The 15,819-nt window shown below is 42.9% G+C and overlaps 1 protein-coding gene across 1 annotated transcript in view; it reads right to left on the minus strand.

Moving 5' to 3' along the window:
* Positions 1 to 2,472, minus strand: part of wnt9a (wingless-type MMTV integration site family, member 9A) — a 94,704-nt gene extending 92,232 nt beyond the window's left edge. The window contains exon 1 of the mRNA XM_068031474.1: positions 2,324 to 2,472. Coding sequence (XP_067887575.1) covers positions 2,324 to 2,409 — 86 coding nt within the window. The 5' untranslated portion in view covers positions 2,410 to 2,472. The remainder of the gene's footprint in view (positions 1 to 2,323) is intronic.
* Between the last annotated feature and the right edge of the window lie 13,347 nt (positions 2,473 to 15,819).

The raw sequence follows: 15,819 nt of genomic DNA on the forward strand, positions 1-15,819 counted from the left end.
GTGGGAGGAAACCGGAGCACCCGGTGAAAACCCACACGGTCACAGGGAGAACTTGCAAACTCCGCACAGGCAGTACCCAAAATCGAACGTGGGTCCCTGGAGCTGTGAGGCTGCGGTGCTAACCACTGCGCCACTGTGCCGCCCTTTATTAAAACCTTTGTGCTTTTATTAGGAGTAAGAGTCAGCGAGCACCTTCCACGAGGTTCACAATAACACCAACACACACCTAGAAATCATTGTTGGTGACATTGACAAAGGTGATGAATGATGATGATGGTTTGATGGCAGTCTATGATTCATCTCCAATTTAATTTACTTGGTGATATTTGTGGATGACGGTTAGTGGTCCCAGGAGATTTCTTCCTTATTTTCGTGAAGGTGTTAACACATTTAAGATTCCCACCTGTGCTTTAATAGAAGAGTAGAATGTCAACACAAGCTTCCTTTGAGCCTCTGACCCTGTAGGCAGGGAAGGGCGAGAAAGCTATATATGTCGAACAGGGTGCGAAATCAAGAGACATTACAATTAGGGAATGTCTCTAAACTACCTTTTTTTAAATAAAGTATTTGTCCGCTAATTTCACCAACTAAATTCCGGGCCTCATGGCAATTTCGGTATCAAAATCACAAGGCAGACGGTACAATTACATTTCTACAAAAGAGTCACTCCGTTTTGTAAGGCAACTAACTGGTGTCTCCACGTCACAATCAAAAAGCGAGATCAGCAAAACGGAGACACTGTCCCTTTAAGACAGGTGCTCCTTCATCTGTGCACTACATCAGAAGCACAGTTTTATAGGTTAAGCACCTTCGGTTCTGCATTTTAAATTGTTTAACATTATACTGGGACTTTTTTGCCTTTATATTTCACGGCAGTTTAGAGACGTTTCCTAATTATAAAATCATTTCGTTTTGTGTCCAACTCAAAGGCAGAGCGCCTGGATTAAAGGATGAGAGGTCAAAAAACAATCAGATCTATCCAATTTTATTTATTTATTGCAAAGATAATTTTATCTAAACAAACATAAACATGTCAGAACCTTTTAGGTCATAAGAAGGTCAATTTCCAATTTCATCCATTCCGCACCCCTTTTTTTAAGTGGATAGGTTTTTTTTTAAAGATAGCTAATTATTTTAATTTGATAATCTTAATTATTTCCAATCTGGAAGAAATATTGAGAATGGTAAGGACTGCAACTTTTTCATTTTAACTTTTCACCTTGTCCCTCTGTATAAACTGATCCCAGGTTCACCTCACATCCTGATAAACAAGAGGCCAGCAGAATTTGAAGGTCGGAGGATTCCCTGGGATTAAATCCCCGATCTTTTCTTTGCGATTCCACGCAGTATTTTTTTTTGTAAAAAAACATGTTCTGGCTCATGTTATTATAGCTGGTAACTGTAAAGTAGCCTCCAAACTACAAATGGATTTGGTGGTCCCACCAAAAGGGGAGGAAGGTCTCACAAAAAAAAACCTGTCTGCATAACTTGAAGCTGTAAAAAGATGAGTTCCAGACTCAGAGTCTAAGGCAGAGTTTGATATAAACCGCGATCTAGCACTTCATTTTCACACACACAATTCTGCCCTCCCAACTCTTGGCTTACTATTCTCATGTTTAGCAGGTTGAGCAGGCGTTTGAATGTTGGTGGGCGGGGGCAAAATAAATAAAAATATAGAAGTCAGAAAGTGTCACTCTATATAAAATAGTTAGGAACAATAATTCACAGCAAAGTGCAACCTCTGTCCTCCCCTTACACAATCTTCCAGTACAGTATTGCACTTTAAAATACAGATCATTGCATCAAGCGATGAGACGCGACCTAACAGTAAATCCTGGGAGAGACAAACAGTACAAAAGAGAGAGAGACGTTCAGATAGGATCACGAGACAATCTTTTTCTCCCAAAAGTAAATGAATCAAGTTAAAATGTGTAAGTGATCCGTGCAAGAGAGATCAGACCGCACTCGGGATAAAGGAAATATTAAAATCAGAATTGCACACAGCAACCTGCAGCTGGGAGCCCTGTGCAGATCTGTTTCAATATCCCAGACACTAAGGAGGCGCACCCAACTAATTTAAAAACTCGCTATATACTATTTTTTTGTGTCACAAGAAAACAAAGCACACAAAAAATGAAATTAAAAATTCTGGGAAAGTTTGAAAGAAATACTTTTTTGAGAGAGTTTCAAAAATACTCGAGAAAATTTGAAAAAATAGTTTTGAAAGAGTGAAAAAGAAGTTTTGATGAAAGTTTGGAAAACAGTTTTGAAAAAAAAAGTTTTGGGATTTTAATAAAAAGCTTTAAAAGTTTTCAGAACATACCCGAAATAGGCAGTGGTGTTGCCGATGGTCAGAAGGACTATAACAGTGAAGAGTTGCCATCCCAGAAAGCAGTGTCCATCCAGCATTTTGCTGTACCGGCTCGGAAGCTGACCATCTCGTTTCGTATTGAGGTTAGTTTCTGGTGAGTTTCGCGATCGCGGCGCCTTCTTATAGAGCAGCCGAATTGAGCCCCAGAGCCAGGCGCAGGCGCGCTGACCGGTCCGCCTCCCCGCTTAGCTAGCCAGCACCACAACAAGCGGAGCAGGGGTAGGGTGGAGCTGGAATCAGAGAGAGGGAGAGGAGGGGGGCGGGAGAGGGTGGGGGCTGGTGGTGGTTGTGTAGCGTCTGACAGAGAGAGAGAGAGAGAGGGAGCTGCAATCAGGTTGGAATCCGACACACAGAGACAGACAGAAAGAGGGAGAATGCAGTGAGCTGGAATCAGATTGGGACAACGAGAGGGGACTGGAATTGGAGATTGAGAAGGAGAACTGGAATTCCAGAAAGAGGGAGAGCTACAATCAAGCAGAAGGAGAGAGATGGAATTAGGCAGATAGAGAGATGGAGTTAAAAAGAGGGAGGGAGAGAAAGCTGGAATCAGAGAGCATTTGAATTAAACAGAGTGCTAAACTTAGACAAAGAAAGAGCTGGAATTAGACAGAGGGAGGGACCTGGATTGAGATAGAGAGGGAGCAAGAACAGGAATTAAAGAACTGAATTCAAAAAGAGTGTGGAATTACACAAAGCTGTTACCATAGACAGAGAGAGGGAGAGAGCTGGAATTAGACTGACAGAGCTGGAATAAGGCGGGGGACCTTGGATCGGATGGCGAGAGCTGGAATCAGAGAATATGATGGAATGGGAGATAGACAGAGTACCAGAATCAGCCAGAGCTAGAATTAAACTGAGAGAGACTTGGAATCAGAAAGAAAGTGGGGGGTGGGTGGGGGGGGGGGGTGGGGGGAGCAGTAAGAGTTGGAATCAAACAGCATTGGAATTTGAGAACAAAAGGCAGAGAGCTGAAATCTGAAAGACAGCGAGACAGTTAGATGGAATTAGACAGAGAGACAGATGCTGATTGCTGGAATCAGACAGAAGATGATCACTTGAATCAGACAGGGATATAGAGGTCAATGGAAACATGAGATAAAGTGAGCCAAATAGCATGGGATGGAATGAAGGAGAGACCATGGAATGGAATGAATTAAGCAACATGGGATAAAATGAATTAATTAAGCAACATGGGATAGAGTAATGAAAAGTCATGGGATACACTGAACATAAGAGATTGGATTGGGAATGAGAGTATGGAATACAATGATTGAAAGAATCGGATAGAGTGAATGAGAGACTATCGGATATAGTGAATGCCAACATAGTAGACAGTAACTGAAATAGCATGGGATAGAAAGAATGCGAGAATGAGATATATCGTCGACAAATCAAAGCATGCCATAGAATGAATGATACTTTCAGATGGAGTAAGTCGAGTGAATGAGTAAGTATGGGACAGAGTGATTGAGAGAGCACTGGATAGTGAATGTGAAGCCATGGGAAAAATTGAATGAGAAAACATGGAATAGGTTGAATGAGGTAGAGTGCCACAAACTCCATTCCCTAGCAACTGATTCCATCCCCCATCCTAACCACTGCTTCAGGTCGAACCAGACTGTTCGCAACCTTGACTCTGAGCTGATAGCCCCATATCCTCTCCTTCATCAAGACCACTTACTTACACCTCTGTAATATACCCGTCTTCGCCCCTGCCTCAGCTCATCTGCTGCTGAAACCCTCATCAATGCTTTTATTACCTCCAGACAGCACTATTCCAATGCTCTCCTGCCTATCTTTTATCTTTCACCTTGTGTAAACTTAAGCTCATCCGAAAATCTGCTGCCCAAATCCTGAATTGTACCAAGTCCCATTCACCCATCACCCCTTTGCTCGCACTTGTACCAAGTCCCATTCACCCATCACCCCTTTGCTCGCACTTGTACCAAGTCCCATTCACCCATCACCCCTTTGCTCGCACTTGTACCAAGTCCCATTCACCCATCACTCCTTTGCTCGCACTTGTACCAAGTCCCATTCACCCATCACCCCTTTGCTCGCACTTGTACTAAGTCCCATTCACCCATCACTCCTTTGCTCGCACTTGTACCAAGTCCCATTCACCCATCACCCCTTTGCTCGCACTTGTACCAAGTCCCATTCACCCATCACTCCTTTGCTCGCACTTGTACCAAGTCCCATTCACCCATCACTCCTTTGCTCGCACTTGTACCAAGTCCCATTCACCCATCACCCCTTTGCTCGCACTTGTACCAAGTCCCATTCACCCATCACTCCTTTGCTCGCACTTGTACCAAGTCCCATTCACCCATCACCCCTTTGCTCGCACTTGTACCAAGTCCCATTCACCCATCACTCCTTTGCTCGCACTTGTACCAAGTCCCATTCACCCATCACCCCTTTGCTCACTGATCTACATTGGCTTCTTGTCCAGCAACCCTTTGATTTTAAAATTTTCATCCTCGTGTTCAAATCCCTCCATAGCCTCATCCCTCACCATCTCTGTAAACCCCTCCAGCCATACAGCCATCCAAGAACTCTGCGTTCCTCCAATTCTGGCCTTTTGTGCATCCCTGATTTCTCTCCCTCTATTGGCTGCCAGATCTAGGCCCCAGGATCTGGAATTTCCTCCTTAAACCTCTCTGCCTCTCTGACCCTCTCTCTCTTCCTTTGAGATGCTCCTTAAAACATACTACTTTGATTTTGCTTTTAGCCACCTATCTCTTTATGTGGCTTGGGGGTCAAAGCTTGTCTGGTAACTGTCCTGTGAAGCAGCTTGGGAAGTTTTATTACATTAAAAGCACTACATAAATGTAAGTTGTTGTTGCTTGAATAAAAGAGCACTGGTCCGAATGGATGAGAGACCTACTGTTGAAGTGAACAAACTAAAGAAAAAAATCATTTTCATTTTATAAAGCCCCATTAAGACCTCAGGACATCTGAAAGTGCTCTACAGCCAACAAAAGTTTTGTTTAAGTATAGTCACTGTTGTAGTATATGAAATACAACAGCTGATTTGCAGATAGTAAGGTCCCACTGACAACAATGAAATTAATGACCAGATAATTTTGCAGACAACACAAAGTTTTTTTAGCAAGGAAGATACCTGTAGACTGCAGGAAGATATCAATGGACTGGTCAGATGGGCAGAAAAGTGGCAAATGGAATTCAATCCGGAGAAGTGTGAGGTGATGCATTTGGGGAGGTCAAACAAGGCAAAGGAATACATGATTAATGGGAGGATACTGAGAGGTGTAGAGGAAGTGAAGGACCTTTGAGTGAATGTCCACAGATCCCTGAAGGTAGCAGGACAGGTCAATAAGGTGGTTAAAGAAGGCATATGGAATCCTTTCCTTTATTAGATGAGGTATAGAATATATAGAGTAGGGAGGTTATGCTGGAACAGTATAAATCATTAGTTAGACCACAACTCAAGTACTGTGTGCAGTTCTGGTCACCTCATTACAGAAAGAATGTAATTGCACTAGAGAGGGTACAAAGGAGATTTATGAGGATGTTGCCAAGGCTGGAAAAATGCAACTATGAGGAAAGATTGAATAGGCTGGGGTTGTCCTCCTTGGAACAGAGAAGTCTGAGGGGAGATCTGATTGAGATGTACAAAAATGTGAGCAGCCTGGATAGAGTAGATGGAAAGGACCTATTTACCTTAGCAGAGGGATCAGTGAATAGGGGGCATAGCTTTAAAGTGATTGGTAGAAGGATTAGAGGGGAGATGAGGAAAAATGCTTTCAACCAGAGGGTGGTGGGGGTCTGGAAATTATTGTCTGAAAGGGTGGTAGAGGCAGAAAATCTCATCTCATTTAAAAGGTGCCTGGATGTGCACCTGAAGTGCCGTAACCTGCAGGGCTGAAAAGTGGAAAAGGGTGGCTTTTTTTTGGCCGGTGCAGACACGATGGGCGAAGCAGCCTCTTTCTGTGCCGTAAACGTTCTCTGATTCTATAATCTGTTTTTAGTGATGTAGGTTGAGGGATAAATGCTGGCCAGAAACCCCTCCCCTCTTCTTCAAATAGTGTCAAAGGCTCTTTTACATCCATCTGAGAGGACAGACAGGGTTCCTGATACATCGCTTTTAGCTTGCCTTAAGGTCACTGACCTGACTCCTGCTCCATTCTTAACAATTATTGCTCTACCTCTGTAATTCTGCACAAACCTTTCACTACTAGCCTTTAACTAATCATCACTTAAGGCATTTTAACCCTTCTTTTATGCAAATCTACTTTCACAATGAAATTATCAAATGAAGATAGCCTGAGGTTACAGATCTATCTATCTATAATCTATCTATCTATCACTCTGTCATTATAATGATCTCTAGAGCTAAGTAATCCATATGCATATATCTATGGCCTGTTTCCACGTTGCAGCTTCTGTGCATTCTCTCTCTCTCTCTCTCCCTCTCTCTCATATCTGAGGTTTACTTAGATAATATATATATGAAATTCTTACAAATGTCACACCCTCCATTGAAACCTACATTTCTAATGGAAATTCCAATGTTAAAATGTCCACACTTGCCTATTGCACTTGCCAGTTATGTTTCCCAGTAACACCAGTAGATGGCGCTCTAATAGGACGTCCAATCTTCTAATTTTCTCGGTCTCTATAAGATCACTATCTATTACAATTGTCAGTAATATTGTAATATTATAAATTTTAAAAACTTGAATGTGATTTAAAAAGATATTTGGTATAAAAATTAGGGCCTCGCTACCCCTGCTGACCCTGGCCCCAGACTGCTATTTCCCAACTTTGGCCCACATTGAGGCTGTCCTGGACTAACATCAGCTGACCTGTGCCTCTGTCAGCCACAGACCCAGTCTCACTGCTATTCAATAAAAATTCTTACCTGCCCTCTGGCTCCTTCTAAAATGTTGATCCCATTCTCCAAGGCTCTCAGGTATGGTCCCCTGGCTCTACTAAAAGCCATGTTGATCTAGTGCCTGCATCACTGCTCCCACACCCCCACAGCCACCTCAACTCTGGATCCGAGCTTTTCTCTGGACCCCTCCATGTAAAATGGAGGCTACTTGCTCTTCACTACTACTTGTGAGCTTGCTCTGACAAATGGCTGCAGATCACCCATTGACTCACCATGAACCAGGCGACTGGACATCAGCCAGTATATCTTCATTTCTTGCATCTAGTATACATCCTTTGCATTTCAGACGTCACACTTCAGACAGATGCCAGAAGTTAAAACAGAAAAAAAAGGCCGTTTCCTGATGATCTGAATCTGGTCTCTCTACAGTTGCAGGAACCAGGGATTTACAAGCAGCAGCCAATCTATAGAAACCTCCCTCTACAGTTAACCTCTAGTTGATCTGGGGAGATATCAGTTTAGACCATTTCCCTACACTGAGCAGCTAATCAGCAGCCTTAATGAGAACGACTGAGTTCAACGTAGCTCCGTCTTGGCAGCTAATCGTCATCACTGTCCTCGATGAGAGATATCACTAAGGTGTTTCTTGTTTGAGAGAACTCCTCTAAGATCCTTTGGGGTGGATATTCCCGCAAGCTGAGTTTGTGCAGCTGGCCGGTAACCCAACTATCCCAGCAAGAGGCAACGTTAATTTTGAGGACCGGGCCTTGTTAGCGTTTTGATGCCAGACTGAGGTCAGGTAGCTGCCGTAATATAAAGAAGCTCAGTCGGCTTTGGAGCTAATAGATCTGTGGGGGAGTGGCTCCCCCACCCCCATCATCTCGAGGAGGAGGGGGAGGGGTCAGACTGGGGCAATGGCCCTGGTTGATTCTGTGTTGATAGGTTGATACTGTTCAGAGTGGGAATGCCACATGCTGCACCCAGTTCAGTCCAAAATATGGCAATTCGAGGCCTCTGTATATCATTGGACCCCAATTTCTGCTCAACATAGGAACATGTTGTACCTCTAGCACCTGATTCAGGGAAGGAAGTAGCATTTTGGCTGGCGGCGAAATCAGGTTGGAACATGGGAACAGGGTGATAAGTCATTGCACCCCAGTTTCGAGGTGTTGCCAGCCTGTGTCTGCTGGATGGGAGGCCTGAAAATTCAGCCCAATGTGTTTAAAGCTAGAGTAGTAAAATTCCAAGCGTGGGGAATTTGTTAAGAGCTGTATTCCCATGGGAAGTTACTTGAATCAACACCTGCTTTTACTTTTACCAGGTTGTTTGAAGTTTGTGTTTGGAATGAAAATTAGATTGCCGGGGGCAGGAGAGAAATTCCCAGATTAAAAGCATGAAATGATTTATTCCCGAAGCTTTGACAGCAACCCGTTCTAATTGAACTTCATCATTAACTGTTACTCCCCCCTCCTCCATTTGTTTTCTAATTCTCCCCCACCTCTGTGCTGATTTGTTTTTGAGTGAACGTCCACAGACACAAGCCACACTTTGGTACCTCGTTCAAGTGGTTATTGTGTGTGAGCCTAGTCAGTATGTGTAACCTCAGTACGTAGCCAGAGGAACTGGGAGTCAGGGTTTTGTAGGCCCAGCACTGATCCATGTACTTTTTGAGTAGGGCTTCACCTTCAGGATGCAGGATCAATAATGTACCCTTAATTGATGGCGGGACATTGAGCCACCAGTAGATGGATATCATAACCAGGTCTGATCTTATCATAACTATTTCATCACTGGGGAGGACTGAGGACATGCATTTTAATTATGAAAGAGTAGGAATAGGCTAGACGTTAGCCAGTTCTTCTTTTCCCAGAGAGTAGTGAGCCTCTGGAATGCATTGCTGGATTATGTGGGTTCTGCTATCTCTGTATGTCTTCAAAAGGAAGCAATACTGGTTCTTGGCTGGGCCACAGATCATGGCGAATAGAAGGTAAGAGGAGTAAACAGCATACACATGGTCAGTGTGATCTTCTGGATGGTTTTGATCAGCTGAGGAGATTGGAAAGGAATTTCCTAATTATTTTTCCCCATATTGGCACTGGATTTTCTTTCCCATTTTTGTGTCTCAAGAGATTACGTGGCTGTGGCAGGGGTTGTGGGGGGAGTGCGTGGGAAAAGGGAAAAGTATCTAATCATGATGCTCCAGGTATTAAGTGTGGAGCAGGCTTGATGGACCTGCCAGTCTTTGCCTGCCCATCATGTTCATATGGTTCTATCACTGGATACCCATCCACATGCACTTTCCTGCATAGCTAACTAGATGACAGTAAGGATCACGAACTATATATCCCCCTCCCTTGTCCAAAAGCTCTTAGCCAACTCTCGTGCCCTAGCAGCATCCTGCCTGTTACCAATGCAGATCAGTAGTCAAACCTGGGTTTGGTCTTGTCTCTGCCTCAGTAGGGTAACAAACATGAGCTTCATGTGACTCCCTCCTCAATTTTTAAAACTTGATCTGGTTTCCCCATCTCTCCAGATGGTCTCGTATCTCGGCATTTCTCTTCCACCACTCACCTTTGCCTGGCTGGGACGTGGTGGAGGGACTGGAGACTTTGTTGGCCGCTATAAGGAGGTGCAGAAGAGTGGAATGCTCCACAGAGCAAAACTGCCCCAAACAGCAGGTTTGTGTGTATGAGTCCCAAGGTGTCTTATTGTTCATAGACTGGGTCTCTGTGTGTCTATTTGTGTATATACAGTCTCTCTTTGTCTGGATGCAAGGGAGACTCATCGAATGACTCCAGGTTCCCAACCTGGGGAGGAAGACAATAAATTAACTTGGATATGACTATTAGCATTGTAAAATCTTGCAGCAAAGAAGGGCAATTCAGCTCATCTTGTATGTGCTGGCTCTTTGGCTGAGCTATCCAATTAGTCCCACTCCCTTACTCTTTCCCCATTGCCCTTCAGTTTCTTTCCTTTTCAGTATATATCCTTTTAAAAGTTACTTTTGAATCTGCTTCCACCATCGTTTCAGGCAGTGCATTCCAGATCAACATAACTCACTGCATAAAATAATTTCTTCTGATCACCACCCTGGTTTTTTTTGCTAATATTTTAAATCAGTACCCTCTGGGTACTGACCCTCCTGCCAGTCGAAACAGTTTCTCACTAACTATGCTTCCAAAACTCTTCATAAGTTTTAATGTCTCTATTAAATCTCCCCTTAACCTTCTCTGCTCTAGAACAGTCACAGCTTCTCCAGTCACTCCACATAACTGAAGTTCCTCATCCTTGTTATCTTTTCAGTATTATTCTTTGCATCTTCTCTGAGGCCTTGGCATCTTCCTAAAAATGTGGTGCCCAGAATTGGACCCAGCTGAGGGCTAACCAGTGATTTATAAATGTTTGGCATTACTTCCTTGCTTATGTAGGATTGCCTTGCAGGTTGGCATCTGATCAGCACTGGTAACACAAAAGAAAGAGTGAAAATAGGAGACAGATTTATAGGGTTGAAGTATCCGAGGTAGTAAACAGGTGAGGAGTCAAGTGAGTGCAGTAATGGTTAGGACACTGGTTGCATGCTCCTCTTCAGATTCATGTGCAGTACGACTGGGTTTTAACTTCTTCTGTGAAAAGAACACATGAGTAAATAAGCATATGTGGATCTGTTGACCTTACACGCACAATTACACTTTCCCTTGTCCAGTGCTGGGACTGCAAAGTAATACTCATTGTTGCTTGTCTTCTCCTGTCAAGTCTTCAGAGTTGTTGAAATTCCTTCCATGACATACAGCTATGAGCACTGTCTCTGTTTAATACTTGAGAGTTGTCTTTCATGGTCAAAAATCTGTTATCTTTCAATAGAACAGAGCTTTGTTAGCATGTCCAGATAATGGAACAGGTTCTCCTCAAAGGTCTTTTAATCCTTTTCCTTCAGAACTGTGCACTGCACTGCTGGATTAAATAACATTTTGACACCTTTGCACAGTTTGGTGTCAAGTTAGCTGTCCGATAAACGTTAGTCTTTGCTTCATTTCTTTTCACTTGGATCCCAGCCTGCGACTTCCTTGGTGTAAACACGATGAAAGTGAGACATAAGACTTTGCTATTTCTTTCACTGCTCAAGCTGCATTGCGATTGGATACTGAATTTTCCTCGATCAGAGGTTTCAAAAACAGTGATTTTACTAGCAGCTCATGAGTGACGAAGAACAAAAATATCTGCCCAAAGGAAAGTAGGACTGAAAAGGATTGCAGTGAGAGGAAGGAAATCTTAAAACAGGAACTGCAGAACCAAAATCCCGGGGGAAATACAGCTTGGAAAGGAAATGAGAAATTGCAAAAACTGAAAATAAAAGCATCAAGGAATACTGAGAGAATAGAGAAAGAGATAAGGGGCTAGCTAGAAGCAATACTTTCTTATGCCCCTCCAGCTTGTACTCGTAAGCCTTTACTCTGTTCTCCGAGACAAAATCAAATATCCCTGACTGATCCTCTATATCCCTGAGCTTTATTAATCTAAATGTCTCTATCATATCCCCCTCAGTCTTCTCCTCAAAAGGAACAGTCCCACTTCTGTGAGTCTCTCCTCATTTGTTCTATTATCTAGTTGTCTTATCAGTTCCTCTTTCCTTGGTGAAGCCAAATTTTAAATGTTACATACAGCTTACCTTCAAAAGGACAGAACGGGGAGGTTTCAACACCTCACCTCCTCCATCCATGTTTCCACCCGACATGCCTATCCTCTTGGTTCACCGCCTTCCCATACCAATTGGAATACTAATTGCTCATTGCAGGATCATGCTGTGCACAAACTGACTGTTGCATTCACCTATAAAGTAACAGTGACCACACTTCAGAAGTTAATCCATTGACTATGAAACATTTTGGGGCTTCCCGAGGATGTGAAAGACATCATATAGGGAATGATAGAATAATTGTTGCGTAACTTTACTAGTAATCTAAAGGTCTGGACTAATAACCCAGAGAATGTGAACTCGATATGTCAGCTTTAGAATTTGAATTATGTAAATAAAAAACTGGTATCAGTGATAATGAAGCTGTTGGATTGTTGTAAAAACCCAATTGTGAGGGGAGGAAACCTGCCAACCTTACGTGCTCAAGCCAATATGTGACTCTAGTCCCACATCCATCCTGTTGACTCTTAACTGCCCTCTGAAATGCATTAGCATGCCACTTAGTTGTACCTGAAGAAAATCAAGAATCAGTTCAAGAAGTCCCACCACTGCTCAAAGGCAACTAAATGTTGTTGTATGATTGCCTTTACGAGTGATATCCCTTTAAGATCTTAGTATGCTAATGGGGCAAATACCAGAACACAGTCTTGTAACTTGGAGCCAGAGCCGCTCTGCTACTGTAACACCTAGAGGCAAGTTCTGTAAATAGTTATCTTTCTACAAGTTTAATAGTTCAGCTGTAATAAGCCGGTTTGAGATCGTCAACAACCTGGACTCCATGCATCTCATTTATGTTGCATCAGACAACATAAAAAGAACTCATTTTTTGGGGGCAGCTGTGATGAGAAGACAGAATCTAAGATTGAAGACTACAGGGAAAACAGCTTTAAAGTACTACCTATAGCTAGAAGAGGGAAATTAAAAAGAAATACAGGCCCAAACAGTAAAAAAGAGAACTTACCTCCAGCTGTAAAAGACAAAGTTCTGAATAACAAGCTGCAAATCAATCACTGTAATCGGGTGAGTCATTGTGCCATTGGTAGAGGAATCCCAGTTTTAGAAAAACAGCTTTAAAGTGCTTTAAAAAATTGATTTGATTTTCAAGGCCTCCAAAGAAAAAATATTCCTTTCCCAAGCTGCGGCATTACAGGAGACGTCCAACAGCAAAAAGCGTGGGAATGTTCCATTCACGCAGCCCGCAGCCAAAGTTTTTAAAAAAACTATTAAAACCACTCAACTGTGAAGAGCTTTCATTCACTCAGCCAAACTTGAAAAAAAAAACATAAAACCACTTGAGCATAAAGAATTGCCTATTGAACGGCTGTATAAACAAACTCTAGCAGAAAAAAACACTTGAAATGCCTATTGCACAGCTGTGTAAACAGACAGACTAGAGTCCTGGAACAGACAAGCACTGATAAACACATGCTCCTGTCAATCAAAGAAGCCAAGGGAGTTTTTTTAAAGGGAAGACAGTACAGAGTCAGAGAACAAGTTGAGTATTGTAGAAAGTAGAAGCATGTTGTCAAAGATTTTCGTCTTGCACTCATCAGGACAATCCACAATAATAACCAATGTATGGGAAAACAACAACTTATACTGCATGAGGAGAGTGCTGATTGGTTGGCAAGTGAACTCTGATTTGTAGAGGCATTGCCATGGAGAATGCACCAGTTTACAGTGACTGACAGTTAACTGCCAAGCTTTGTTGCAAGGTATGGGGGCCGTACCCAACCAACCCCTGCTTGCAAAACTCAAAACACATTGTCCAACATTAGATGTGATTCTGTGATTGACAACATTTGCTAAATAATCCACAGTGTGCTAAGAATTACGCTGACAACCAATTTAGTATTGTCAGTAGGGTTCACAGTGTGGTGCATTTGTGCATCCTGGAAGCTACATACATTAATACATAGGGCCCTGTTCTTTGCAGACAGAAAGAATATGTACAAACATTGCACCTGTTTCAGCTGAAAAAAGTAAGTGACTGACATTCGCTAGTTCATTCCTCAGGGCAATGCCTTAACCAATCAAAGTCAAGCTGCCTGGTTTAAATTTCAAACAAAGCTTGGCAGTCAACGGTCAGTCACTGTAAAGTGGTGCATTCTCCGTGGCAAAGCCTCTACCAATCAGAGTTCCAAGGACCGGAACCTGATCACAGACTCTGACCAGGATCAAACAGTGCAGTCTGGAAACCCAGCAACAGCACAAGTATGCGACACCTTCACTTCTGCTATCTAGAGAACCACAAGCACCACAATGAGCCAAAATGGACAGGTACCTCCATGAGGCCAGGACATCTTCCCCCAACAAGTCCTCAAACTTGAGCCCCAATTCTTCAGATGCGGAGGATGAGGAGAGGCGAAGGACATGCAATGTCCTGAAGAGGCAGAGGAGGAGTAAGTTGAAACATTGTCTGTTGGCTCTTCGAGATGAGGTGCCGGAACTTTCCAAGAATGACAAGGCCCCAAAGGTGGTCATCTTGAGAAAAGCAACAGAGTATGTTAGCAGGCTGAAGGCAGAGCAACAGAAAATGAATGCAGAAAGGGAGAAATGTCAGAAAGAACAGCAACAGATGAGATGCAAATTCCCCGAGCAAGAGATGTCAAACCATCGAGACGATATATGGACCTTTGAGCCTCTATATTTCTGAAGTTCATACTCTCTATCCATGAGTAAATAATTTTGATGTTATCCAATTTCATGTGTTTTTACTTTTAGCATACAAGACTTATCTTTGGAAAGAAGGGGGATGTTGTATGATTGCCTTGAAGAGTGATATCCCTTTAAGATCTTCGTATGCTAATGAGCCAAATACTAAGATGCAGTCATGTGACTCAGAGCCAGAGCCACTCTGCTACTGTAACACCTAGAGGCAAGTTCTGTGAATAGTTAGCTCTGTACAGTACAATAGTTTAGCTGTAAAAAACCTGTTTGAGATCTTCAACAACCTGGACTCCACACTTCTAGAGTCACAGAGAGATACAGCACTGAAACAGGCTCTTTGGCCCACCGAGACTGTGCCAACCAACAACCACCCATTTATACTAATCCTACATTCCCTACCGCATCCCCACCATTCTCTTACCACCTACCTACACTAGGGGCAATTTACAATGGCCAATTTACCTATCAACCTGCAAGTCTTTGGCTGTGAGAGGAAACCTGAGCACCCGGCAGAAACCCACGTGGTCACAGGGAGAACTTGCAAACTCTGCACAGGCAGTACCCAGAACTGAACCTGGGTCGCTGGAGCTGTGAGGCTGCGGTGATAACCACTGCGCCACTGTGCCGCCCCGGTTCTCATTTATGTTGGAGCAGAAAACGTAAAAAGAAACTCATTATAAAGATGACAACATTTGTTGACTTTTCCAGTGATGCCCACATCCCAAGAACAAATTTTACAAACTGGAAGTTTATTTCCTTTCTGTGTTCTGAAGTCCCAGACTGGGGCTTGAAACCATAACCTTCCAACTTACCACTAACAATATTGTCAACTGAACCAAACTGAGATAAAAAAGAGAGGTATTTGTTTACTTAACTGAGTAATTTCACGAATGATACGTTGCTAGCAAGCTGCTGTGCTCAATAGTTGATTGGGTCGGACGAACGGCATCGCAGTGCTGCAGTCGTATCTCTAATGCGGGGAGACAGTGGCCTAGTGGCAATGTCACTGGACTGTTAATTTAGAGACCTAGGCTAATGTCCTAAGGGCAGGGGTTCAAATCCCACCAGAGCAACTTCTGGAATTTAAATTCAATTAATAAAAATCTGGAATTTAAAACTTGTCTTAGTTATGGTGCCAAGAAACTATCATTGATTGTTGTCAAAACCCATTTGGTTCACTAATGCCTTTAGGGAAGGAAATCTGCTGTGTTTACTGTAGTATAA

The sequence above is a fragment of the Heterodontus francisci genome, chromosome 5, assembly GCF_036365525.1.
Source record: "Heterodontus francisci isolate sHetFra1 chromosome 5, sHetFra1.hap1, whole genome shotgun sequence".
Classification (NCBI taxonomy): domain Eukaryota; kingdom Metazoa; phylum Chordata; class Chondrichthyes; order Heterodontiformes; family Heterodontidae; genus Heterodontus; species Heterodontus francisci.